This window comes from Camelus ferus, chromosome 1 (assembly GCF_009834535.1).
Source record: "Camelus ferus isolate YT-003-E chromosome 1, BCGSAC_Cfer_1.0, whole genome shotgun sequence".
In the NCBI taxonomy this organism is placed as follows: domain Eukaryota; kingdom Metazoa; phylum Chordata; class Mammalia; order Artiodactyla; family Camelidae; genus Camelus; species Camelus ferus.
The window spans coordinates 103,108,577-103,135,765 of NC_045696.1; the positions used below are offsets into that span (position 1 = coordinate 103,108,577).

A 27,189-nucleotide genomic window follows, 5' to 3' on the forward strand; every position below is an offset into this window, starting at 1 on the left:
AATAAGAGGTTCATGAAATGCTGTGTACCCTTATTACATGCACTATACTTAGATTATTTTCTATACTATTATTTTTACCTTTTAAAAAAAAGTATAGTAAGATGCTAAGGATTAGATCTTTCCTAGAATCCGCTCAAAGATAGACCTAAGGTTTTACACATTGCTTCTTAAACTCAGGCTGTCTTCTAGTCTAGATACAGTCTTTCTGTGAGATCTGTTTTCATACTGACCTCCACTAACTAGAAGTGTAGAAATTTTAGTATTATTTACCAACTCATTTGAAGCTTCGTCAGGTGCCATTAGCAAGGAGGACTTTTGAAACATGAGAAATAAAATATTTTAAATAGTTATGCTTTTAATCCTTTATTCCTTAGTTCTTATATTTCCTTGATTACAATTATGTAGAACTACAGTACCTGTAGTTGACATTAAATGCTAAATTTGATAGGAAATTGTCTTCTGTTTTGTTTCCCTTTACTTTCATATATTAAAACATAGCCTTTTGAAAATGAGATAATTTGTTTACCTAGCAAATAAGCAAATCTTTTAAAGTTATTATATTCAGTGTTGGTCTAGTAGTGGTAGAGTTCTTCTTTTAATTACTGGTGAAAACATAAATTAGTAAAATTGTTTTGTAAAGTACATATCCAAAAGCCTTTAAAATATTCATCCCTTTGATTCAATAATTTTAATTGTTAATCTATCTAAAAACATAAACAGAAGATCCTTATATACAAGGAATTTTATTACAAAGTTTTTTATAATAGTGAAAAATTAGAACTAATTTACATGTCCAGTAGGAGGTTCATCATAATTGTCTCCACCTCCTCATTACAGTCATCATCTCTGCATCTCCACTGTTTCCAGAATATGCAGAACTAATAAACTGGTCCTTACAGAAAGTGCGTAACAATTTAGAAAGGTGTTTATAGTATGTTATTAAGTACAAATTTTAAAAGAAGGACACAAAATCATGCACACAGTGTACTCTCATGAATGCTTTTAAAAAAAAACAAAAAACCTGGGCATAGGAAAGAGACTGAAAGAAACATACCAAAATATAATAGTGATTGCTATAAGGTAATAAAAATGCTTTTCTTTTTTATATGGATTTTCAATAATGAAGAAATATTTCTTTTATAATGAAAAAGTAATGCATCTCATTTTCAAAAGCATATGTCCCCAAAATATGTAGGTCTGGAATTTCTAAGTGCACCCCTACCTGAATTTTGGTAACAGATCCTAATAGGTTTTATAGCCACTTTTGGGTTTAACTGCAGGTGCTCTTTTTTTTTTCTTTTGTGTATGTGTGTGTGATGATTATTTTACCTTAAATGATGTTTTTTTGAGAAAAAAAGGATTAGAGGGAATATTATTCAGTGAACATAACATTTTTCAAAGTGTGTTCTAGCTGCTATAACCAGATTTTAAGATCTTCCTGGTTTTCTCCTGTGATTCTCTCAAGCATCCTCCCAAATAAAGAAGATTCCCATCACTGTCTCTCATCACACCATGAATATTTAAGGAAGTCGTAGTGCCACTTTGTAGAAAGCTTCATTAACTATGTCATTCAAACTTTAAACCAAAGGCATAGTACATTGACTGAATAAATACACACAGCAAGTTTAAGTATTCTGATAGTTGGGTTTGGAAAACTATAAGGCAAACCTTTAATCTGGCATGATGGAATTAAAAAAAAATAATATTCTAGAGTTTTTCTGATTACAATTTTTGGCTTATTCATTGATTAAATAAAACATGTGAGGCAAAATGTGACAGTTAGCAGATGTCATGCTCTAAACACAATGGCCTGTCTTCAGAAAATAATGTTGTAATGAAAATACTCTTTTCTGTTTTCAGTGACTTTCTGGCTGATCAAGCTGCATGTTATGTCCAGGCAATACAGTGGATTTTGCACTATTACTATCATGGAGTTCAGTCCTGGAGCTGGTGAGGGAATAAAAACAAAAATAAAAGTTTGGTTTTTATAATGGTTCACTCTACTGTAAATTTATTTGGTAATCTCTTTTCTTTTTATTTCCATTTATGATAGTAAGTTTAAAAAGATAGATGCAGCCAAGTTTGAATAAAATACAGATAAACCTTTCTTACATGAAAATACTTCAAAAAGACCTTTGTATAACAACAATACTTTCAGCAATAGCAGATAGCCCATAATAAAAGCTCTGTTAATCTAAGGATTTAAAATTTTCTACCTTAATGAAACAAGTATGACAAAGTTTTGATGATTATTGTGTCTGAGTGGTGGTTATGTGGGTTATTATATTCTATGTTCATGTGTCTGAAAAAATTTTTCTGTCAGGAGTAATTATTGAAGAATAGGTACTATGAATGTTAGACTGGGAAGGGTAAAGGAGAAAGGAATTATTTGCTTTTCCTGGAAAAAGAAATCTCCATTTCTCTCGTTTTTCTTGTTCCAGCAAGTTTCGTGTACATTTCCAAACCATCCACCAAATTAAAAAAATAACAAGACAAAAAAACGTTGCAGGGAAAAGCAGAGACTTTTAAGTGATGAGATAGCTTGTTCTGTTGTGTTTTGCTTTTAGAGCACCTCTGCTAGGCTTTGTTTTAAAGCACCAACAGCAAAGCAAACCAATGCAAAACAATGTGGCATTAATTATGATTTCACTTACTAATAGCCTTTAAAAAAAATCTTTGCAGTTACTAACACAATTCTTAGGGCTTCTCTGCAGAACATTCTAATGACAAAAATCCTTGATTTTCCATTTTTTAAGAGGGTAGGTATAAGTTATCCCTATTATATTACTAGGTATTAAGGCCACACACTTGAAAAGCATGTTCTCATATGATCCTTGCAACTATTTAAAGTAAGCATTATTTTCAGCCTTTTACAGATGAGGCTCAGAGAGAGTCAGTAATTTTTCCAATATCATCATGTAAGAATCAAGTCCAAGCCTATCTAATTCCAAAGTCTATACAATTTCCATTGTTTCACATGCCGTTCTGCCTCCTGAGCTTTCCCATCCTGTTGACTTTTGCTATAATTGTGGAATGTAAAAATATTTCAATTTTGGGGGTCATATTTAACATACTAATTCAAAGATACAAGTTCTTAGAGCTGACTAGCAATAAGCCATATGAGCTCAGCCTCACTGTTCCCTCTGTCCTCATGAAAGAAGCCCAGGCCCACTGAGCTAACGCAGACTTCTGACTGCCTCATAACTTCACTCTAAGAATCTTGTTTGGAAAACTCACACTCAACATTTTGAAAACTGTAAGAGCCATTCTATTATTTATATATGTAATTAATAAATCTATCTCCTCCAATTACATGGTACATCCCACTTTTGGAAATGTGGAAGTGCACTTCAAAAATTAAGAAAGTACAAAATTTGTTACTATCAAATGACCTAAATTTTCCAATACTGCTGATTTCATTTATTCAAGTGGTAGAATTATAAGTGATTTTTTTCCTTTTGAATTATTGCTGTGTGTTGTTAAAATAGAATATGGAAGAGTATATACTTAATATTGATCTGTTTCATAAAGTTACCAGTTGTTTAAAACTCAATTTTGTTTTATAGGTTTTATCCATACCATTATGCACCTTTCCTATCTGATATCCGAAACATCAGTACACTCAAAATCCATTTTGAACTAGGAAAACCTTTTAAGCCATTTGAACAGCTTCTTGCTGTACTTCCAGCAGCTAGCAAAAATTTACTTCCTACATGCTACCAGGTAGGTTTTAGAATTAAATGTTTTTATGTCCTTATTAATATTCAGGAGTTCCTCCTCCAAACCTAAAAACATAGAACTCAAATTTCTTTAATAGCTAAATACATTTATTTTCAGTTTCAAATATAGTATTCCTTAAACAAGTCCTTTGAAAAGTAATTCCTTGATTTAAAGTTAGCTTTGTTTTAAAAACGCAGACAAATTGCATAAAACATTCAAAGTGTAGCTTCTTTAGTACCTTTCAGCACATCTTCAATTTCTCTCTGCACTGATGAAAGTAAATTGAGATAGGCAGATAGGCAAGATCTGAAGGCAAAATCTGAAGCTCTCTACTTTGAGCATTTATAGATTTCATTTCAGTTCTCTTTTACCCTCTGCCTATTAGTATAGTGTTGGTTTTAATAAGTCATTTATCTCAACAAAATTACCTCACTTTATATTTGTGTTTTAAGCATTTCACTTGTCAGATTATGGAATGAAAGGCTTTTCTCTAGTTAGCATATTTCATATAATAGGAGGAAGATATTTCAGGGGTGATTGGGTCACCAAAATTTTATTCTGAGGGTAAATTTCATTTAGTCCTTCTAGAGCATCAATCTGTTCTAATTCCGTGGTCTGGTACCAGAAATTGAAGTAGACATACACATACACTCATGCACACACCCTTTGCTGATTGAAAGGTGTCAGGCTTCTTTCTGCATCCTTCTGAAATTTAATCTGTCCTTCATCCTGGCCTCTGGCCTTCTTTTCTTCATAAATTTCTTTGGTGATTTTTTTTTCCCCTACCTTAATACATTAAGTATTGATACTCAATCACTCTGGGTAAGTACAACCATGCAGGTTTTTATAGCCACATCTGTTTTGATTGTTCTGTACCCACAACATACTGATTATTAAACATTTTGAGTATTACCTTGAAAAATATGCTAATTTATTTCTTTAAAAATTGTCTATCATAATCTTCCACATTCATTTCCTACAAGACATCTTTATGCTTTCCTTATCTACCTTTGCTATAAAATATCTAATAAAAACATGTTTTATTGGACTTTTTATCTTTGCTATTGGTGGTGAAGAGATTCTTGAATTTTAGGATTTTTTTCTTTTTAAATTATCTTAGATGGTAGTTCTTACATTAATAAAATCGGTTGATTAGAACATGAAAGTAAATTGTTTAAAGGTTAAAAACAAGACCTGTGGAGTGAACTTAGGTCTGAATGAGAAAACAATTTAGGTGGGCCTTGTAGAGTGAAAAGACAATAGAAGATAAAAATGATAATATTAAAATATTAAAATTGAGAGTAAAGATGATTTTGCTACATAACTAGGTCAGTGGAATGGGCAAGTGGTGAGTAGCAGTGAAATTAGAAGTCTCATACTTAAAAATCAAAATATAGCAAGTGTATTGTAATGTATCTAAGAAGTGAAAGTTTACTTTTGCTTTGCTTGGAAATTTTAAGCTATAACAAATGAGGAAATACTATAAATATATTAACAAAAAGATATATTGATGTCAGTTATTACATTTCTATTACACTGTTTTATATTTTCACAGCATTTGATGACCAGTGAAGACTCACCAATTATAGAATATTATCCACCTGATTTTAAAACTGATCTAAATGGGAAACAACAGGAATGGGAAGCTGTGGTACTAATACCTTTTATTGATGAGGTCAGTGCATGAAATAATTATATATATGTATATTTTTTTAATCAGAGATTATTTTACATAAATTAATGAGCAATGAGTTTTAATCACCATTTATGTTTTATTAATGAGTTTTAACTTCTCTCATCTTCATTACGTGCATCAAAACTTTTAGGTATACTAATTATAAGAAAGCTGGTGTGGCTTTACTAACATTAGACAAAGTAGGCTTTGAAACAAGAATTATTACCAGAGATCAAAGACTTGAATAACACTATAAACCTACTCAACCTCATTAATATTTATAGAATGCTATGCCCAACAACTATGTGATACTTCACAAGACGAAGAAGAAAGCAAGAAGAAAAACTTTGTTTGCACATGGCATTATTATAGTGTAAAAAATTCTAAGGAATCTTCAAAAAGATACTATAACCATTAGATTAATTTAGCAAGGTCACAAGATATAAAATCTATACAAAACTTAATTGTAATTTCTATATGCTAGCAACAACAATTGAAAATACAAATTTTTAAAATCAATAAAAAAATGTTAAAAAAAATTAAAAGAATATTTTTATTTAAAAAAAAATACGAATTTTTTTAAATAAAAATTTTTTTATTCTCCTCACAGAATTATTGTGATGTAAAACACATCAGTGGTTGCAAATGGTTAGGGTTGGGGTTAGGGTGTGACTACAAAGGGATTAATGTGAGAAAGTTTTGTTAGAATGATGTGACAGTTCTGTATTCCAGTTTTAGCGATTGTTGCATGAATCTATACATATGATGAAAACACCATAGTACTGTACACACAAAAAAATATACACATAGAAACTAGTGAAATCTGAGTATCTGCAGTAGTGTACCGATGTCAGTTTCCTGGTTTTGATCATGTACTATGGCTATGTGTGAGATGTTATCATTGGGTGAAATGTACGTGGGAGCATGTCATACTAATTTGCAACTTCTTGTGAATTTTCACGTTTTTTGCCACTGTATACAATACTGTGATAAAAGTATTTGTATATTTGCATATTCTTTTTGTTTATTTGTTTATGCATTCTTATGTATCAGAGATTTTATTTTTATAACATGGATTCCTGAAAGCAGGAGTGCTTGGTTAATGAGAATGAATACTACCAGATTCTTTTTCAAGAAGACTGGTCTAATTCACAACAGCAATATTTAAGTGCCTACTTCTTTGAGTCTCTAGTCCTGGATATCATTGCTTTATTTAATTTTGGCCAATCTATTGATGATGAAGAATGCCATTTTATTATTACTCAAATTTGGTTTTCCCTTACCCCTAATTTGAGTATATTTTTATGTGTGTTTGCCTTTTGCATTTTCTCTTTTGTAACCAGTCTGTTTATATCCTTTTCTTTTTCTTTTTTTGATTTTAGCAACTCTTTGTATATTAGGAATATTTTTTCCTGGTATGGCATTTGCCCCTTGATTTGTTTGTGACATCTTCTGTCACATACATATTCTTTTGCTTTAAAATGTCTTTTTCCTTAAAGCTGTTAGGCTTTTTCATGCCTTACTTAAGAATTTTTCACTCCAAATTGTCAGTACTCTCCTAGATTTTCTTCTAATACTTGTATTGTCTCATTACTCTGATACTTGTTTTTGTATATGGTATGAAGTTGGGAAGTATACGCGCTCTTTTTCCTAGCTGGATAGCTAGTTATGACAGCAACATTATTTAAATATCTGAAATACTGTGTTTGATAAAGATTTGAATTTGTTTTTGAACTCTTTATTCTTCTGGCTTGCGGGTGTCTTGTGATGTCAATACTAAAGTGTTTTGCTTACAGGTTTTATAAAAAGTGACAGGATCTGGTAAGACAAGTTCCTGGTAACTTTTGCAGCTCACACATTTATTCTTCCAGCATGAACACTAGCATCATTTTGTTGTAAAAATGTTTAAAAAATGTTTTAAACCATTGTGATTCTGATTGGAATTATGTTAAATATATAAGATAATTGGAAAAATGAACATTTCTGTACCATTGCATAGTATGTAAAGTAAGTGATTAATGACCTATGATTAATGAGAAATCATAGTTATGACAAATTCACATTTAAATTTTGATTCTCTGCTGTTCTTATCCACACTTTAGTGGCTACTGTTGGAATAACAGGTTCATAGGAATTTGTAGTGACAAGTAATTTTCTAGGGCCCTTTGAATCAACAGATACAGAACATCAGTTTTTCACGTAATAAAATGAAAAAGAATTCCATTAATTAAGATTTTTGTTTTTCAAAAGCACAAAAATTTATTCTGTATATTGAGGGAAAAGATTTATTCTGCATGTTGAAATTACAGAATTTTTGTACTTTTTACCCCCTCTTCAATTTTTAAATTCAGAAGCGATTATTGGAAGCCATGGAGACATGTAACCACTCCCTCAAAAAAGAAGAGAGGAAAAGAAATCAACATAGCGAGTGCCTAATGTGCTGGTATGATAGTGACACAGAGTTCATTTATCCTTCTCCATGGCCAGAAAAGTTCCCTGCCATAGAACAATGTTGTGCAAGGTAATGTTGTTTCATAATTTTTCAACGAAAACAAAGAGCTTAAAAAAATGCTTTTGAATATCTATTTGGAGAATTAACAAATAACTTACGACATCTGTAGTCAGTTGATAATGAATTATACCCAACTTGCCAAGGATCATAACATCTCTCTCATGTTGTTTCTATAGTTCTCTGCTTTGATCCGATTCTGTTTCTCTCTTTCCATCTTCTGTTAAAGTTGTTTTTTTAATTTTTCCTCCCTAGTGTATATCTGTATTTTTCCTCGAGAGGATGTGTGAATTTTTGTTTCCGTTGCCAGTATCTGCTCCCAGCATAATTTGACAGCTATGACTGCCTTTTATACTCCTCAGCCACTCAGCTGGAAAGAAGGAAAAAAGAAGAGAGCTCCTCTGTTTCCTTGCCTCAAACCCATTTCTTCTTTCTCTTCCTCATTAAAATGTCTTTCTGTTTTTTTCTCTTCTCTTCTCTTCCCTGCAAATAATACCCAGATGGCAGTTGAGTTGCAGATAAGATAATCTCTGTTATGATTTTTCCTTTCATTAAAGCAAAGAGAAAGATGAAATAGACATTATAAAATGTTTACTTTCCATTCTGGGTTCTGGAACATATAGGATATAGAGATTTGTAATATGTTCTATATGTTCTATTTTTTTTATTTTAAACATTTTGTATTTATGTGTATATATATATATATATATATATATTTTTTTTTTTTTTTTTTTTTTTTTAATGGGGAAAACTTCAACTCAGTATCCTACTGGCATGGTAGTGTCTGGATCAATAGAGAATCTGCTGCTCTGTATTTTCTTTGTAGTAAAGGACAAATTGTCACTTCCTTGTTTGAAAACAAGGGTAACTCTTGCAAAATACTGAAAAGAATGCTGGAAAACTGTGATTGTTTGTAATGTGTGAATTTTAAATTAAATGCCTCTTTATTTTCTAGGTATAAAATAATATCATTAGATGCTTGGCGTGTAGACATAAGCAAGAACAGAATAACCAGGGTTGACCAGAAGGCATTATATTTCTGTGGATTTCCTACTTTGAAACACATCAGACACAAAGTTAGTGACTCTTTAGTTCACAGTTTTTTCACTTTATTGACTGGTAAAGTGATTATGGAGAAAGAATTAAAATTAAATTCTATGTGTTCTTTTAAAGTTTTTTTTGAAGAAGAGTGGGGTTCAAGTATTCCAGCAAAGCAGTCGTGGAGAAAACATGATGTTGGAAATCTTAGTGAATGCAGAATCAGATGAACTTGTACGTATTTTCTTTAGTATGTATTTGTTAGGTGCTTGTTATGCATAAAACTGTTCTAGCTGCCGCGTGTTCACCAAAGAGGTATAACCTGTAGTAACTCCAGAAGTTCACAGTAAATAAGGATGAAGTAGGGAAACGTACACAAATTAAAGGGCATGTATAATTGTGACATAAAGAGCATAACAAAATGCTCTAGGAATTTTGAAAAGGAGGTGGGCTGTGAGGGCTAAAGATTAAGTACAGACCTTTAGATGAGAATAGGCTTGAGCTGGGTGCTAAAAGAAAGACTGTCACAAAGAGGGAAAAGGAGGACAAAGGTATTCCGGTTGAATAACATAAGCTGGGAATTATAGTGAAAAATAAATGTGATACATTATCTTATTTTTAACCTTTTTGTACGTCTGAAATTTTTCTTAATCCTTTCTCTTTTTTTAGAATAAATGTGATGTATTTGAGGAAAAGGATTAGATAAGCCTGACTGAAGCAGAGGACTTGTGTTGGGAAATAGTGGAAGATAAGGTTGAAAAAACAGATTGAGGCCAGATTATGGAGGACCTTGAATACCAGGCTAAGGAGTTTGGACTTATTTTTCATAACTGTTATCTTGAACTTGGTATTGGTGGCAATATAATAGACTAAACTGCACAAAAGAGAAATAGAAGAAAATGGAAAAGGTTCAGAGGTTGTGACTGTAGACGCCTTAGGTGATAAGGACGTAAACTGTTAAAGTGGTAATAGATCTAGGTGTACAACACTGAAATTCACAAGTTTCATCACTTGTTCAAAAATAGGAGATGAAAAGAAAAAAAATTAACTATGACTCTGAGGTATCCAGACTAATTAACTAGAAAACAATTGCTGTTGTTTATTGGAATAAAGAATTTTAAAATGGAAGAGGCATTGGTTTGAGGAGATTGAATGATAAATAATGGAATTTTAAGGTGGTACTCAGACATTTAACTGGAGCTGCCCTCTCAGCCTTTCTTAACAGGGTTCCACAAGAGATTTAAGCCCTAATGCCCTCTCATCCGTTTGTATATAATAGATAAATTTACCTTTAATGCATTTAGAATGGTACTAGTTATGCACCATCCTGGGGAGAATTGAGAAAATAGTCAAACTGTTTTTTGTGCTCTATAGTTTAGATGAAAAACCTCAGTTGAGAAAGGTAGCTTACGCACAATACCTGGACCTAGAGCTTGAAGGGAAGAAGGGATATACAGGTCATCAGCATGGGAGTGATAACTGGGGCCTTGGGGCTCATCGCCTGAAGAAAAGCGACTTTGAGGGCTCAAGGCCCCAGCATGAAGAAATACCTACATGTATAAAGAGTGGAAAAGGAACCAGTATAAGTGACATAGTGTTCATAAGTGACATAATCATTCAGAGAGGTAAGAGAATGATTCCTACTTTTGGTAGTATCACGGAAGCATGGAGTAGATGGAGCATACAGTTCAGGAAAAGTGAAAACTAAAACAAGGTCTGTGAATTTGTCCTTTGGGCATCATTATTGGCCTTTGAGAACTCCATTCCAATAGATTGGTGGAGGCAGAAGTCCAGTTTCTAAGGACTGGTCTGAGACTAGTTAGATGGAAAGTAGAGGTAGCAGATTTTAAGCCCTTGGTTAAGAGGTTTATCATTGAAAAGAAGTCTAAAGTCATAACTGTAGGTACAGAAGAGACAGCTCATTAAGCAAATCCATTCAAAAGAAGAGAGGTAGAACTAAAAAAGAAAAGAGGTCTTAAAGGCATTTTAGAGGGAAGGGATGTGAAGTAATGAGGGATTCCGTCTAGGGCTAAAGGGAAAGGAGTAATCTGGGAAAGGAGAACAACTTTTCCTTCAAATGAAGAAAAATGTGGGAGAATGAAATTAGAAATAGATGAGTAGAAAGGAAAAGGATAATTAAGGGAGCCTAGTTCTAATGTTAAAACTTGTTTTATTTATCAGAGTAGTCCTTCTTATGTATGATCACATTAAGAAATGTCTAAATGTAATAAATAAAATTATAAGTTATGCCCCAAAAGTCTAAAAACAGCCATCTCTAGTTGTGAAAGAAATATTTGCTAGTAATGATTAAGCATAATAAACAGAAAAAATTGAATGAAAATTTATATTTCAACTCAGTTTCTACCACAAAGTTGTTGTCTAACTAATAGTAATAATAATAATGTTTCCTTTCAAGAATTTTTATATAAGGTATTGTTTCATACAGAATATTTATACAGTTGTCCCTCTATCCATGGGGCATTGACTCTGGGAGCACCCCCAACTGATAACCAAAATCTGTGGATGCTCAAGTCCCTTATATAAAATGATGTAGTATTCTCATGTGACCTACACACATGCTCCCTTATACTTTAAATCATCTCTAGATTACTTATGTAACACAATATAAATAATTATAAATGCAATGTAAATATTATGTAACTATTATGTAAATAGTTGTCAGCATTTGGCAAATTCAAGTTTTGCTTCTTGAAACTTTCTGGAAGTTTTTTTTTCCAAATATTCTCCATCAGTGGTTGGTTGAGTCTGCAGGTGTGGAATCCATGGATACAGAAGGCCAACTGTACAGCATTTTTTAGTTTACAAAAACTTTTGTGGATATTATTTTATCCTTAAATAAATATTGTGAGGTAAATGTTATAACTTCTCATGAAAGAAAACAGACTCAGTGGGATCAAAGGATTTGCATAAGAATCTATAGCTGAAAAGAGGTAGAATCCAATTTTGGACCTGTGATTTCTAACTTGAAATGAGTTGTGTTCTTATGTAATTATACCAACCACAAACTGAAATGAAATCACATTTCTTAGAGTCTGCTTTATCCTATCTGAACATTTGATACGAAATAGTGAATAATAGCCATTTTCTAGACAACTCTTCTTGTTCTTTTCACTTTTCTCAGTTTCCATGAGAAAAATAAACAAGATAATCATGAGAATAAAATAGAATCGAAGAAGTTTACAACTAGATGGAATTTTGTAAAGCAGCTTATCCAACTCATTAATTTTACAAATTAAGAAACTTAAATGGAGATTGGAAAGGGGCATTCACTCAGCTAGTTAGCAGCAGAACTAAGGACCTAGGTTTCTTACTGAACATTATTTTCCGCTAATGTTAGCTATTATCATGGACAGTAATACTCACATTATACATCAGTATTCTTCTGTTTTGTTTTACTGAAACCTGTTTTCTCACCAAGTAATTTCATTCAGGATTAAAATCAGTGGGCCACCTTTACTAATAACTGCCAGTGCTGTTGAGAAAACGAGAAGGAATCAAGCTTCTTAAGTATCATGAGGTTTATAGTGCTGACATACTGTAAGTTGGCCCTAATTCCCCTCCAATAAGAGATTGGCAGACGAAGAGGTAAACTTGGTAAACTTCCACAGATTCATAATAAATTAAAGGGTAAAGAAAGGAAATAGTTAAAAAAAAACTGAAAAATATTTTTTTTAAAGGAAAGAAGAAAATTTAAAAGAACAGACATCCTGGAAAATGTACTAGAAAGAAAAAGAGTAGTTGGCAATAAAGGCACAACTTAGAGAAGAGTAATTAAGAAAACTAACTGAATTTGAATGGGTGGAATAATTAAGTTGAAATAAAGCTGAGAAAAGCAGGTACTAATAGGGAATAATTGGCTTGAGTGAGCAAGTGATATTTTATATCTGTTTTAATTATTAATGGGGTTTTTATAGATCTTAAGTACACAGTTATAAACACAAGGCAGTTTTTAATTATTTAATTTTGCCTCTGTAAAATTTTCTCTCGGACCTAAAACATAAATAAAAAACTTTTCTACTTTTACTTTAAGAGTGTAGAAAATATAGCTTCCTCAGTGCTTGGAAAGTCTGTCTTTGTTAATTGGCCCCATCTTGAAGAAGCTAGAATTGTGGGTGTATCAGATGGAGAAACTAAGTAAGTAAGATTTGATTTATGTAATTTTTTAAATTTATGTGAACTTTACTATTTGATAGCTTTTATTCATATATTTTTAACTGATATAATTATTGTAAAATATTTACTCTGTAATAAAAATGTAAGTCCTCTAATCACACCATTTGAAGTTCAGCCACTATTGACAGTTTATTGTACATCCCTTGAGATGCATATATTTTAGATGCATATATTATTTTTCCCCTTTTGCCTTCTTTTTTTTTTTTTTTTTAATACCTTGGAAGTTCTATATCCTAATTCTTTTCTACCAATTATTATATTCTTTAGCAAGTATATTTCTCTTTCTGACAGGAATGAATAACGTTTATAACCTTACCTTTTTCCATGCTTCTCCCAGTTTTCATTTAAATAATACATTAATTTTTAAAAACATATCTTCTATTTTAAAAATAATTTCTTAACATTTTTGCAAGTTAATAATTATTTTATTAATTTTATTAATGATTATTTAGACAAGCTATTTGTCATCTTTTACCTTTATTTCATGTAAGCTTGGTCTCATATCTTGTTCATTTGTTATTTTTCATGTCTAGAATTTTCTCAAGCGATTTTTTTTTCAAAGAAAATGTGGTGATGTTGTGGATTTTTTGTTTTTCTCATACGTAGGTTTAGAATTTTAGAGGCCTAATCCTCTTTTCTCTGATCTCTACAAACATATCTCAGTTGTGTTTTATCATATAATTTTGTTAACAAGAAGTCAATGCCAGTATGAATTTTTTTCCTTTGTAGGTGCTTTTCTGTATGAAATCTTGAGCATTCTTTTTTAATCATCAGAACTCAGTTCCCCTGCCTTTTTTTTTTTTTTTTTTTTAGCCATTGTTTTCTTTCCACAATTTAATTGGCCATTTTATTTATTTATTTTTTGTCAAGGGGAGGTAATTAGGTTTACTTATTTAGTTTTTAATGGAGGTACTGGGGATTGAACCCAGGACCTCGTGCATGTTAGACAGGCAAGCAGTCTATCACTGAGCTATACCCTCCCCACAGTTCCCCTGCCTTTTTGATAAAGTCCTGTTCATCAGTTTTTTTCTTACAGATCATGCTTTTGGTTTAAGAACTCTTCATCTAGCCCTAGGTCTGGAAGATTTTCTCCTGTATTTCTTCAAAAAGTTTTATAGTTTTATCTCTTCCTTTTACATTTAAATCCATGATCCATTTTGAATTAATTTTCTTTTTTATTTTTTGTTTGGGGGTTTTTGGTTGGGGGGGGAATTAGGTTGATTGGTTGGTTGGTTTATTTTAATGGAGGTACTGGGAATTGAACCTAGGACCTCATGCATGCTAAGCACACACTCTACTACTGAGCTATACCCTCCTGCCCCCAAAATTAATTTTTAAAAAAGATATGAGGTTTGGGTCAAGATTTATATTTTTGCCTATGCGTATTCAGTTGCTCTAGCATTATTTGTTGAAAAAACTATCCTTCCTCCTAAACTAGATTGGTTTTACACCTTTATCAAAAGTAAGTTGAATGTGTTTCTGTGGATCTATTTCTGGATTCTGCATTTTGTTGCATTTGTCTGTATGTATATTTTTATGACACCATACCTTATCTTGTTACTGTAGCTATGTAGTAAATCTTAACCTTAGGGAGAATGATTCCTTCCACCTTTTTTTTTTCATAATTGTTTTAGCTATATTTGATCCTTTGCCTTTCCATGTATAATAAATTTTTATACCTAAAAATCTTGGAGAGATTTTGATAGAAGTTGTAATAAACCTATCGACTAATTTGTACAGAGTTGCTATCTTTACTATGTTGAATTTTCTGATCCAAGTGGATCTCCGTTTATCTCTCCATTTATTTTAATCTTTGATTTCTTTTATCACTGTTTTGTTTTTTTCAGCATACTGAGCCTGTGCATGTTTTGTTAGACTTATATCTATGTATTTACAATTTTTTGGAGCAACTATAGATTTTATTATGTTTTAAATTTCAGTTTCCCCAACTATTTTATAGAAATACAGTTGATTTCTGTGTGTTGATTTTATTTCCTAGGATCTGGCTGAGCTTACCTCCCTGCCTTTTTTTTTAAGAGCCCAGGCCAGTTATTTTGTAGAATTCTGATTTACCTGGTTGTTTTCTCTTAGTGTCATTTAAGTTGGTCCTGCATCCCACATATTTCCTGTAAACTAGAAGTTTGATGTAGTGGCTTGATTAGAATCAAGTTAAACTTTTTTAGCAAAAATACTTTATTGAATTTGAGAGTATTTTTTCATTCTTTAAAAATTTATATTTTTCTTATGTATTTAGTTTAAATTCTTAAAGAGAAAGAATAGTAATTTACTTCTTAATTTTGATTAAAATTTTTTACAAGTTTTTGTTCTGAAATTCATATTACAGTTTAAAAAGGGGAGGCTTTTTTTTCTTTTTTTTTTTTTTTTTTTTTTTTGCTATTATACCATGTAGAAATCTTCACTTTGAAGACACACTATTGGAACTCTGTATTAAACCACTAATTTGGAGGCAATATAATTTTTATTTTATTTTAATTTTTAAGGTTTTACTTGGAAGAACCTCCAGGAACACAGAAGCTTTATTTGGGAAGAACTGCGCCACCATCTAAAGTGGTCCATCTTGGAGACAAAGAACAGTCTAACTGGACAAAAGAAATACAAGGAATTTCAGAATAGTGAGTGTCATAAAAAGTGTTTAATATTGAACTAGAATGTGGTGGTCTAATGTACTCATCCTTGAACTTATTTTTCACTTAACATTGTGATCACTCTGACTACTGACTGCATCTTTATTTTATGTTCTAAAAAAGTAATGTTCTAGCTTAAAATAAAATCTGGTTAGCAGCAGTTATAACTGTCACTATAGTTTGTCGCTAAAATACGTGATGATGTATAGAAAAAGAGAGAAAGAATGAAAGAAAAGACGTGATCTCTTACACTGGGAGTAAACAGTTACCTGAATTTGAGTTATTTTTACTAATCTTAAGGGCGTTAAATTTCTTGGCTACGTGTAAGTAATAGAAAAGGAAGGAATACTCTCCCTTGTTCTTCACCCTCTCCCCTCCCTACTCCCCTACCCACCCTACACCCTACACGTAGGCCCCTGAATTCAGTAACCAATAATTAAGAAGCCCTACATCCTGGGAATGCTGATTTTTAGGATGCTTTGTGTCCCATGATCTCATCCTAACAATACCTCTTACTTTTCATCCAAACACTTTCCTTAAGTCAAAATAAAATAATAGAAATTGGCAGTAGCACATGAAATGGTGTTATAAATGTATGTCCATCAGCCGTCCTGTTTAAACTGTAATAGCAAACATTGATAAATGGAGAATTCAAGAATATACCTCTTCTGTAATTTTGGAGCTAACACCAGGCCATAATATCCTTATTCAAATATGTGTAAATAGAAAAAATGCAAAAAGACCATGAAAAGCCATCTAGCATGAAAGAAGGAGATAAATATAGCTGTCAGGGGTAGAGGTTGGGCATATTTTTGCTTCCCAATAGTTTAAGTTAGACACCTCATCATAGCTCACATTCTGAATTTTCTTTTATAGCACATAAATAGAATCATCGTAATACATTCATGTCTATGATTAGTTTAATGACTCTTTTTGTAGATAGTATACTCCATGAGGGTGGGGAACATACCTGCTTTTGTCACCATAATTGTAATTTTGCCATATAAAATACATACATATATATATATATATATATATATATATATATATATATATATATATATATATAAAATAATGTTACTTAACTATATAGGTAACTATATATAATATATATTATGTAATACATATATTTATGCATAAGCATATATACAAAAATTAAAATTATGATTTTTATAATGAGCTCACTCTAGGGTCTGAATAGGAATATGGGCATACTGAAAATTGAATCAGTGAGCTAAAAGATCAAACTGAGGGATTCCTTCAGCACATAGTGCAAAAAGCACAAATTATTGAAAATAATATGGTCAGAATTTCTAGTATCTGATAGGAGTTCTAGAAAGAGAAAATGGAAGGAGATAAGAAAACATCCCTCAGATGAAGAATGATTGTATGTTTAGATCAGGAGTCAATAAATGTTTTATATAAAAGGCCAGATGGAAAATACTTTAGGCTTTGTAGACTTCACAATTTTTGTCACAACTACTCAACTCTGTTGAATCACAAAAGCAGCCATAGACATTAAATAAATGAATGACTATGTTCCAACAAGTTTTTTTATAAGAACAGGAGCCTGGATGTAGTCCATGGCCATAGTTGTCAACCCCTGCTTTAGACTGAAAAGGCCCACTGAATGCCCCTCCCTGTCAATCTATCTTCTGTCTCTCTGGATTTAGCTATTCTGGATGTTTCATATAAATCAAATCACATAATATGTGACCTTTTGTGTCTGGCTTCTTTCACTTAGCATGTTTTTGAGGTTTGTACGCATAGTGTATATCAGTATTTATTTCTTTTTATGGCCGAATATTCAATTGTATGGATATACATACCACCTTTTGTTTATGCATTCATCTGTTGGTGGATATTTGGGTTGTTTCCGCCTTTTTCTATTATGAATAGTGCTGCTATGAGCATTTGTCTATAAACATTTGTTTGAGTGCCTATATGCAGGTCTTTGGTTATATACCTAGAAGTGAAATTCCTGGGTTGTTTGGCAATTGTGTGTTTTAACTTTTTGAAAAACTGCCAAACTGTTTCCCCATAGTGGCAGCACTGATTTAAATTCCCATCAGCAATGTACAGGTGTTCCAGCTTCTCCACATCTTTCCCAACACTTATCGTTTGTGCTTTTTTTTGTTACAGCCAGCCTAATGGGTATGAAATACAGGAGTTTCTGTGAATTCTTATTTAATCTTACAGACATTGGGAAAGGTAGCCACAGAGGAAAGCAACTAGTGCAAAAAGTCTTAAGTTAGGTACTATTCAGAACTGCTAGCATATTTATTTAAAGTTATTTAAATATTTAGTTATAAAGTTGGTAGTTTGATGTTTATCATCATAGAGGTATACACACTCATGCACATCTATGTATTTTTTTAATTCTTTTAGCTACCTGAGAAGAAAGGGAATAATAATAAATGAAACGTCTGCAGTCATATACGGTCAGTTACTTACAGGTCGTAAATATCAAATAAATCAAAATGGTGAAGTTCGTCTACAGAAACAGTGGTCAAAACAAGTTCTTCCATTTGTTTATCAAACTGTTGTAAAAGTAAGTCTCCATCAGGTCTCAATTCTATCTTAACGTAACTGTTGCACACTGTATAAATAAAAGTATATCATATTAAATATTTATTTATGAATAAAAGACTAATGCAGCAGTATATAATAGAGATTATTATTTAATGTAGTTTGCAAAATGCTTCAGTCTTTAAAAGGAGTATTACATGCTTAGACACCATTGTTAAGAAAGTTTATTTTATTCTCAAAAAAAGTTTGGTTTAAATAAATTAGTAAATACAAAAAGCATTTGCTTTTGTGTTTGCAATCTTAGATGTGGTAAGGGGACAACATTTTTTTAAAACATGTGGTGATCCTATACTTTTGGGAAAACAGTATAGCATAGCGATTAAGAGCACAGACTGAGTTGATTTCTTAGCTATGTGACCTTGGGCAAGATTCACCTTCTTTCTGTGCTTTAGTTTCCTTATCTATAAAATGGGGCTAGTGATAGTCTCTGCCACAGAGGGTTGTCTTGAAGTGAAGTACCTAGAAGAGTGTCTGGCGTGTGAGCAGATAGTAAATTTTGACTACTAGTATTGTTATGTAGGAAATCTTTACATTTGGTGTTGGTAGACAGCATCGTCATAATTGTGTAGGAAAAATACTTGATATGCAATCTATGAAAATTTTAACTGTGATGATTCACTTTTATATTTCATTCTGCATAGGACATCCGAGCCTTTGATTCTCGCTTCTCTAATATTAAAACATTGGATGACTTATTTCCTCCTAGAAGTATGGTCTTTATGCTGGGAACACCCTATTATGGATGCACTGGAGAAGTTAGTTTCTCTTATTATTACTAATTAAATTTCTGGTGTCAATTTAACTTCTCTTCATTCAGGTGTAAAAATTTAATACTGAAGGGAAAAAAATAGGAAAGAATTCATTCATCTAATTTGTAAACACATAGCTACATATATTTAGTCTTGAAAACGTTGGGATCAGGAGGTGGTGGGAAAAAATTCAAATTCTGATCTCTTTTTTAGTAGAACCAGGCTTCTCAGAGAAATGACTGATTACAGGGCTGGTGCAGGACGTGTACAAGATAAGCCTAAAACGTTATACAGGGGAGCAAGGAGGTGCTCAAAAGAATGATCGGAGCACATCACATAAAAACAGGAACCAGGTTGAAGAGACTTCTACCAGCCAAATCGGGGACTGTTTTGAGTACCAAAATAACCAAGTTCTTAGTGTGTTAAAAACCATTGCGGGTGGGGAATAGGAATGCATAATTCCAAAGTGATAATAAAAGGTGAATAAATGGGGAAGGGAATGGCTTTTGCTTATAGTATCATGTCTAGGGCAAATGTGGAGGAAGTGGAGGATTTGGAATACCATCATTTTACAATAGTTATGATATAGATTGCATCAGACAACAGTCATCATTGGAAGCTAAATCAAAGGGGGATTTTTGATCAGGAGCAAGATATTTTCATGGTCGTAGAAAGTGTCTCCCTGCAGGCTATTTAGTTGCAAGGGAAGCAAAAACTGTAACTATACAGTAAAGAAACTGAGCAACATATGATTGTATGATCAAAATTAGTATCACAGTGAAGGACAAATAAACATCACGTACCTCCAAATGGGATACCCTACAAAGGACTCATCCCCTCTGCACTATTCTGGCTGAGAATATATAACCTTAACCTCATCACAGGGAAGCATCAGAAAAATCCAAAATGAAGAATTTTTTTTTAAGGCAAGGTAGAGAGGGAGGAATGAACTGTATTCTTCAAAATGTCAGTGTATGAAAGACAAAGGAAGTTTCTGGATATATTCTAGATTAAAGGAGGCTAAAGAGATATGACATCTAAATGCAGTATCTGATCCTAACCTGATCCTGTAGTAGAGAGAGTAAAGAGTTTTCTATAAATATAGGACATTTTTAGGTCAACTGACAAAATTGGTATATGGACAGTAGATTAGAAAAAATATTGTGTCATAAATTTATGTACTTAATAACTGTACCATGGTTATATAATAAAATATCCTTCTTCTTAGGAAATATGCACCAAAATAGTTAGGGGTAAGGGACCTGATATATGCAATATACCCTCAAGAAGTTCAGAAAAGTAATTATATGTAAGTAAATACACACATGAAGCACAAATGTTAAGTAAATGGAGTAAAATGTTAACAACAGGTGAATCTGAGTGAATGTTTTTAGTGTTCTTTGACCTGTTTTTATTTTTGCAACTTTTTAATAGTTTGAAATTATTTGCAAATGAAAGTTAGTATGAAGTGAAAGACTGGTTAACAACTATTAAAGCAAGGGACAATGACTTAAATTTACAATATAACCAAATCCAGTTACAAATTCCAAGAGAATTTCCACTGTCACCTTTATTGTCTTAACTGTCTTTCAGAAATAACAAACACTATTCAAATAAGTAGAAAAATAAGTAAATAAAACATAGTGAAAGAGGCTAAAAACATACTGTGATTTTTCTCCCCCTCCAAGGTTCAGGATTCAGGGGATGTGATTACGGAAGGCAGGATTCGTGTGGTTTTCAGCATTCCATGTGAACCCAATCTTGATGCTTTAATACAGAACCAGCATGTGAGTACTATAGTCTATATTATTTAATTCAGAATTAATTAACTTTTAAAATGTTAGAAGTATATTTTTGGTACCTCCTTTGAATTATGCAAGTATTTTATTTAATACTGATTAAATTCTCTAACAGTTGCATCTTGTATCATTCAAAAATAAGTGTTAAATCTGTGCTGAAAACTTCATGCAGATCTTTGGAGGAAAAACCACTGCAATCCTGCTATTAATCTAAAATGGTTATTATGGGTTATTTTGTTCAAGCTTATAAGTGGCACATTGATTAGCATACCCTCTCGGAATAGAGTTAGGTTTTTTAAGTCTTTCATAATTAATCAAAGCCTGCCTTTTAATTTACAAGTGACAAACGGCTTCTCACAAAAGGTTCTATGTCTATATTCAGCTAAAGATGAACAGTCCCTAGAGAAAATTGGGAAACTGCCTAAACTGCATTAAGCCATTGAGTATACCTCTGCAGGATGACATGGCATCCTTTTGAGGGACCTTTTTCTCCAAAGATGTTCATTGACCTCCTTTTATTTTCCCATTTTAAAATAAAAGGATGATTCTGAAATCTCTTATTTGTTCTTATTGATTGATTGGATAATTAACTTGACTGAAATTAATTCACAGTCAGCCAGCTGTTGTTACTTACACTTTTACTTTCTCTAGTAATGTAAAGATTTGTATCCCATGAAATTAATTTAAGGCATTAGATACTGATAGGTATATGTAGAATAGATAAACAAGATTATATTGTACAGTACAGGGAAATATATACAAGATCTTGTAGTAGCTCACAGCAAAAAAAATGTGAGAATATATGTATGTTCATGTATAACAGAAAAATTGTGCTCTACACTGGAAATTGACACAACATTGTAAACTGACTATAACTCAATTTAAAAAAAAATATTAAAAAAAATTAAGGCATTAGGCACCAGCATACCTGTGAGGAAACTTTGTGGAAAACAGAATAGTCCCTAAAATCTTGCCATTGGGTCTTTTTTGGAGAAACAATTCAGAAAGCATGGTCAGGAAACCAGGAGACTGGCCCTTTAGAGAAAGGAGCTGGAGGTCTGTTCTGGGGGTCAGTAGAAGTAGAAGAACTTGTGTTGCTTCATCCTTGGCTTTTTCTACATCTGAAAGAGCCTGTCCAATTCCAGGTGTAGAGTGTTGCTAGGCATGCCTTCTCTACTATACTTTCTCTTTACGTACTTTCTTTAACTTTTACTCAAGCCTTCTTCTTTCTCTAACTTATATATTTTCTAGGATATTTGTGATAATTTTAATTACTTTTTAGTTATACCATAACCCAGTATTTCTCAAAAAGTGTACTCATGGTATTTTGAGCAGGACAATTATGTGTTAAATAGGACTGTTCTGTATGTGGCAGGACAGTTGGCATCCTTGGTCCCTGGATACAAAGTGCTTGACACCTGTGCAATTATTGTAACTGAATGTGCCCCTACACATTTTCAAATGCTTATTAGAAGAGTGGTACTGCTGTGATAGAAAACTACCTTGATTTTTCCTTTCTCTTCTGGAAAGCGTACTTGATTTGTTTGTATTATTTCTAATAATACATTGTGTGATATTTTTTATGGAAAACCCTGTTGCATTTTTTGCTAGTGTATTAATGTGTTTTAATAGTGTCTGTATGTTCCATGCCACTAAAAAAGTGTATCCATTTAGGGACCATTATAGACAATGGTCATTAAAAAAAATAATAGTAACGGTGGAAAATAATGTATTACCAGTCCATGGAAATTTTGCTTTTGTTGATGATAAAATATCCTTATAGTCCTATAAAATAAGAGTATAAAGTATTTGTATGAAATTTTAAAAAGTGAACAAAATCCATATAAAACAAGTATGTGTTATTATTACATACATGATGGTAGGCGTATATGGCAGCTTACCCTTGTTGGTACTGGATTGGTGAGTAATTTGCTTCCTGGTTTAAAATTATATGAACTAGTACTTTTTTTTAATTTGACAATCTTCATAGTTTCTTCCTGTAGGTACACAAAATTAAGGTTACGTTGACTGAATTATATTAATAATATTCTAATTACAAGCCTATACATATTTGTTATTTTCCTACGGTAGTAAATAATTAGGGGAAGCAAATATAACTTATATCTATATATGAAGGACACCCTTAATTTTGCTCAGTAGCAACTGTTTTGATGAGCTCATGTTTTAATTCAGCGTAATAATTTTCAAGACCTCATTTTGTCCCAGTTACTTTACCAGGCCCTTCTTAGAATATAAAAATTCATTTTTTTAAAGTAGTTCTTGCCTCCAGAGTTTGCCATTTAGTACTTACAATAGAGTTTATTTCTTGAGACAGTTTCACAAACTGTATATTTCCTCCCTCTTTCATTCATCCTTGGAAATTCTGTCCTTTAAGGAGAAAGAGGAGCAGAGAAATTCTGCCTGTAAATCCTTTCTAAAAATGAGGGGTGAGGAGGAGATCACTACTTTTGAGAATCCTTACATTGCCACAATCCAAAATGTTAGTGATGTCTTAATTATCTCCAGATTTTAAAGGTAAAGAAATAACATTTAATGCTTTGTGTTTCCATAATTGACCTTTTTGTTTTTATATTTAAAGAAATATTCTATAAAGTACAACCCAGGATATGTGTTGGCCAGTCGCCTTGGAGTGAGTGGATACCTTGTTTCAAGGTTTACAGGAAGTATTTTTATTGGAAGAGGATCTAGGAGAAAGTAAGTTTATGTTAGAGAAATTTACTTAAAGTGGCAGAAAAAATTAAATGATAAAGATAAAATGGTTAATATTTCAGGATTTATTTTTTCTTATTAATTGCTCTGAATTTTCTTTAAAAATTATGCATAAATTCCTCTGATGGTGATCTTTCATCTAAATGGCACATGCTTTAGGTGGTTGGAAAGACAGTTCTTATTTTTAGCAGCTAACAAATTGAACCTTGAAAAAAGGTATCAGAAGGTGTGTGTGAATCTCAGTAATATATTTCCCTGCATTTTCTTGTTTCATTCTCCTCTCTAATTACATAATCTATTTATATGCCTTGTTAACTTGGGTTTTGAAGCCTTTCCTCTAGTTTTTCCATTACTGCTACTTTGGAAATAACCATGATAGCTAAAACATAGAAAGACAATCTAAACTTTTCTAAGAATCAAAAGCAAAACTTTTTATTCTTTTTAACAAAATTTTAAAACTTTTGTGTGTGTGTGTGTGTGTGGTTTAAATTCAGCCCTCATGGAGACCATAAAGCAAATGTGGGTTTGAATCTCAAATTCAACAAAAAAAATGAGGAGGTACCTGGATATACTAAAAAAGTTGGAAGTGAATGGATGTATTCATCTGCAGCAGAACAACTTCTTGCAGAGTATTTAGAGAGGTAAGTGCCTAGCAAGATCTTACTGGGCATCCAAAAACGTAGGAATATAACTGTTTTGACTTTCTGATGAAGCAAATGTTTCCTTTAGCAAAATGTGATATGTGTTACATATAAACTTAATTTTGTATCATAGAGCATCATAGCCATTACCTAAAATAGGATAGAAAAATACTTTACTTACATTATTTAAAATGAATAAAGGATAATGAGAATTGGCTTCCATTTTATTAAAAATTTCCTTACTTTGCTATCATAAAGTATTCACTACTCTGTTTGTCAGTAGTAAGAGGATTAGTATGGATAAACAAAACAGCTCTTGGCATAGTGAGCTTTCTTAAAACTCCAGCTGGCCAATAGATTACTATCCTAGAATTACTGAATTTTATTGCTAGAATAGTTTAAGAAATCAACAAGTCTCAACTCCTCAGTATAACAATAAGAAATATGAGTACCAAGATTAACTGAGCCACTTAGTGACAGAGATTTACAGGAAGTATCGTTACTTCTGATTCACAATTTAGTGTTCTTTCCATTGTTCGACTGGTTTCTAACCTTCTCATATTTGAGGATCCCTGTATTTAGTGTCTTAGGGCTGCCATAACAAAGTACCACAAACTGGGTGACTTAAAACAACAGAAGTTTATTGTCTCACAGTTCTGGAGACCAGAAGTGTAAAATCAAGGTGTTGATAGGGCCATGCTTCCTCTGAAGGTGCTAGGGAAGGCACTGTTCGCACACGTCTCCCAGCTGCTTGTAGCCTCACGAGTTTTGTTCCTTAGCCTCTTGAGGCATCAGCCAGTCCTCCAGCTTCACATGGTTTTCTCCCTATGTGTCTTCGTACCATCTCGCTATGTGTCTTCACATCTGTGTGTTTTCACATCACCTCTGTGTACATGCCTGTCTCTGTCCAAATTTCTCCTTTTATAAGGACACTGGTAATACTGGATTAGTGCCTATTACTTCTTTTAAAAACCCGTTTTCCAAATAAAGTCACATTCTGAGGCACTAGGAGTTGGGACTTCAATATATCTTACTTGAGAGGGTTGGAGGTCACACAATTCAATCACATATTACCATCTGAAAATTTAGATTATTTCTTCTATTTACTTTAAAATGTCATATTTAGATTGCTTTTTCTTGATTTTTCAACTTGACATATGCATTGATTTTGCATTGATTCCTACCATGGAAGATGAAGCTTTAGCTCTCTTTTAGCGCTCCCACTCCCTATTCCCTCACCTCCAGACACACACAAACATATTTCCCCCTCTCTACAGTTTTTAACATTAAACTGTATTTAAAGTTTACTTAAGATAATGTAAATGGACACAGCTGGACCTTGTAGAATATTAGGATTACATTTCCTTTCTTATACACATTTTTGTTCTTTTTGTATTTATTCATTTGTTTCTTATCTATGTTCACATGACTAATTTGGCTCTAAACTCTGTGCTGTAGCTGGAAAACTTAATACAGTCAAACAGATTGTGTGACTTGTCAGTTCCATTTTCTTCTTGTAGACTTCCTTCTAAAACCGTCTGTCTTCCTGCTTCAGTGTGAACTAACTGCTCCTGGCCATTGCACAGCTCTCATCCTAGAGTTTCTCTTTATGATCATCCTAGGAACTCCCTTCACCATTCCCCTGCATAGGATTCCTTTATTTCCTGGCTTTTATGCCTTACTCCTGGTTTATATCTCCATTTTGATGGAGCAGTTACACAGGCAGCTTCCTAAGAAAGCTTGCATATCTGGAAATTTGTTTAAACCTCCTAGACTGGAGATTATTTTCCTTCAGAATTTGGGAAGTACTGCTCCATTCTCTTCTTGTTTCCTTTGCTGTCAAGAAGTCTTATGCCATTCTGATTCTGAATCTGTGTGTGTGACCTATTTTCATTTCTGAAATCTTTTTAGAATCTTCCCTTTACCACTGCTGTTTAATAATGTGATGATGTGTACCTTAGTATGGGTCTTTTTTCGTTTGTTTTGCTGTCAGTCTTTTTAGACTTGAAGCTGATGCCCTTCCATTCCAAGAAACTTTTCTGAATTATTTCTTTTATAATTTCCTCCTCACCATTTGTTGTTGTTCTCTCTTTCTGGGACTCCTTTCGCTAGATGTTAGACTTTTTTGGATTAATTCTTCTGATTTTCGTATCTCTTCTTATCTATTTCCTATATTATACCCCTGTTCTACTCTGTAGGAGATTTCTTCAACATATCTTTTAAATTTTTTATTTAATCATTTTTAATTTCTAAAAGTGTGTCCTTATCCTCTGCCATTCCTTTTTTATAGCATCTTGTTCTTACAATGAATGAAATTTCTTTTATTTCTCTGAAGATAGTAATCTAGATTTTCTTCTATTCTCAGTATTTTCTGTTTTCTCCAAATTGCTTTTTTTTTCTTTTTCTTTTCTTATTCTTTGGGCTTGTCAGGTGAGACTTGGCTATTTCTGCAGAGGATCTCCAAATATCACTTCCTATATGTATATTCTTTCTCTTAGGCTAGGTAGAGATCTGTTCTCCAGACTTTTCTGCAGAGAATAAAACTGACTTCCAGTGGTTTGGAAGTTAACCAGGGAACTGGGGTCTTACTACATAGTGAATACTATGATACACCCCACCCAGGTACCCCACCCCGACAATGTCCCTTCAGGACTGAGGACATATTCCCTTGGCAGCAGGAATAGGTTAAAGTTATGCCCCTTGCCCACAAAAGCCACAGGTCTAATGCCTGATCAACAAGGAGGTGTCAAGGCCCAGCCAACCTGATTGCCCCAGTTCAGGACAAGTCTGAGGGGGCCTTCCTAGTCTGAGATCTGTATACTACTGGCCAAGGAGTTCATTAAGAATGAATCACAGCCCAACTTCTCCCTGTGCCCAATTCTGCTCCTTCCTATCTTCCT

General features: G+C 32.7%; 1 protein-coding gene across 7 annotated transcripts in view; it reads left to right on the top strand.

Annotated features, from left to right (window-relative positions):
- Nucleotides 1–27,189, top strand: part of XRN1 (5'-3' exoribonuclease 1) — an 88,511-nt gene that overhangs the window by 24,307 nt on the left and 37,015 nt on the right. For 4 of the 7 annotated variants that reach the window (XM_032487146.1, XM_006190550.2, XM_032487140.1 and 1 more), the window contains exons 13-25: nt 1,861–1,950; nt 3,567–3,723; nt 5,276–5,395; nt 7,747–7,916; nt 8,860–8,980; nt 9,078–9,176; nt 12,994–13,097; nt 15,638–15,769; nt 18,170–18,332; nt 19,012–19,125; nt 20,808–20,906; nt 23,518–23,633; nt 24,143–24,289. In XM_032487146.1, the coding sequence (XP_032343037.1) occupies nt 1,861–1,950; nt 3,567–3,723; nt 5,276–5,395; nt 7,747–7,916; nt 8,860–8,980; nt 9,078–9,176; nt 12,994–13,097; nt 15,638–15,769; nt 18,170–18,332; nt 19,012–19,125; nt 20,808–20,906; nt 23,518–23,633; nt 24,143–24,289 (1,632 nt within the window). Of the gene's footprint in view, nt 1–1,860; nt 1,951–3,566; nt 3,724–5,275; nt 5,396–7,746; nt 7,917–8,859; nt 8,981–9,077; nt 9,177–12,993; nt 13,098–15,637; nt 15,770–18,169; nt 18,333–19,011; nt 19,126–20,807; nt 20,907–23,313; nt 23,454–23,517; nt 23,634–24,142; nt 24,290–27,189 lie in introns of those variants that run through there. The other 3 variants (XM_032487163.1, XM_014564199.2, XR_004322692.1) reach the window with 3 other exon arrangements.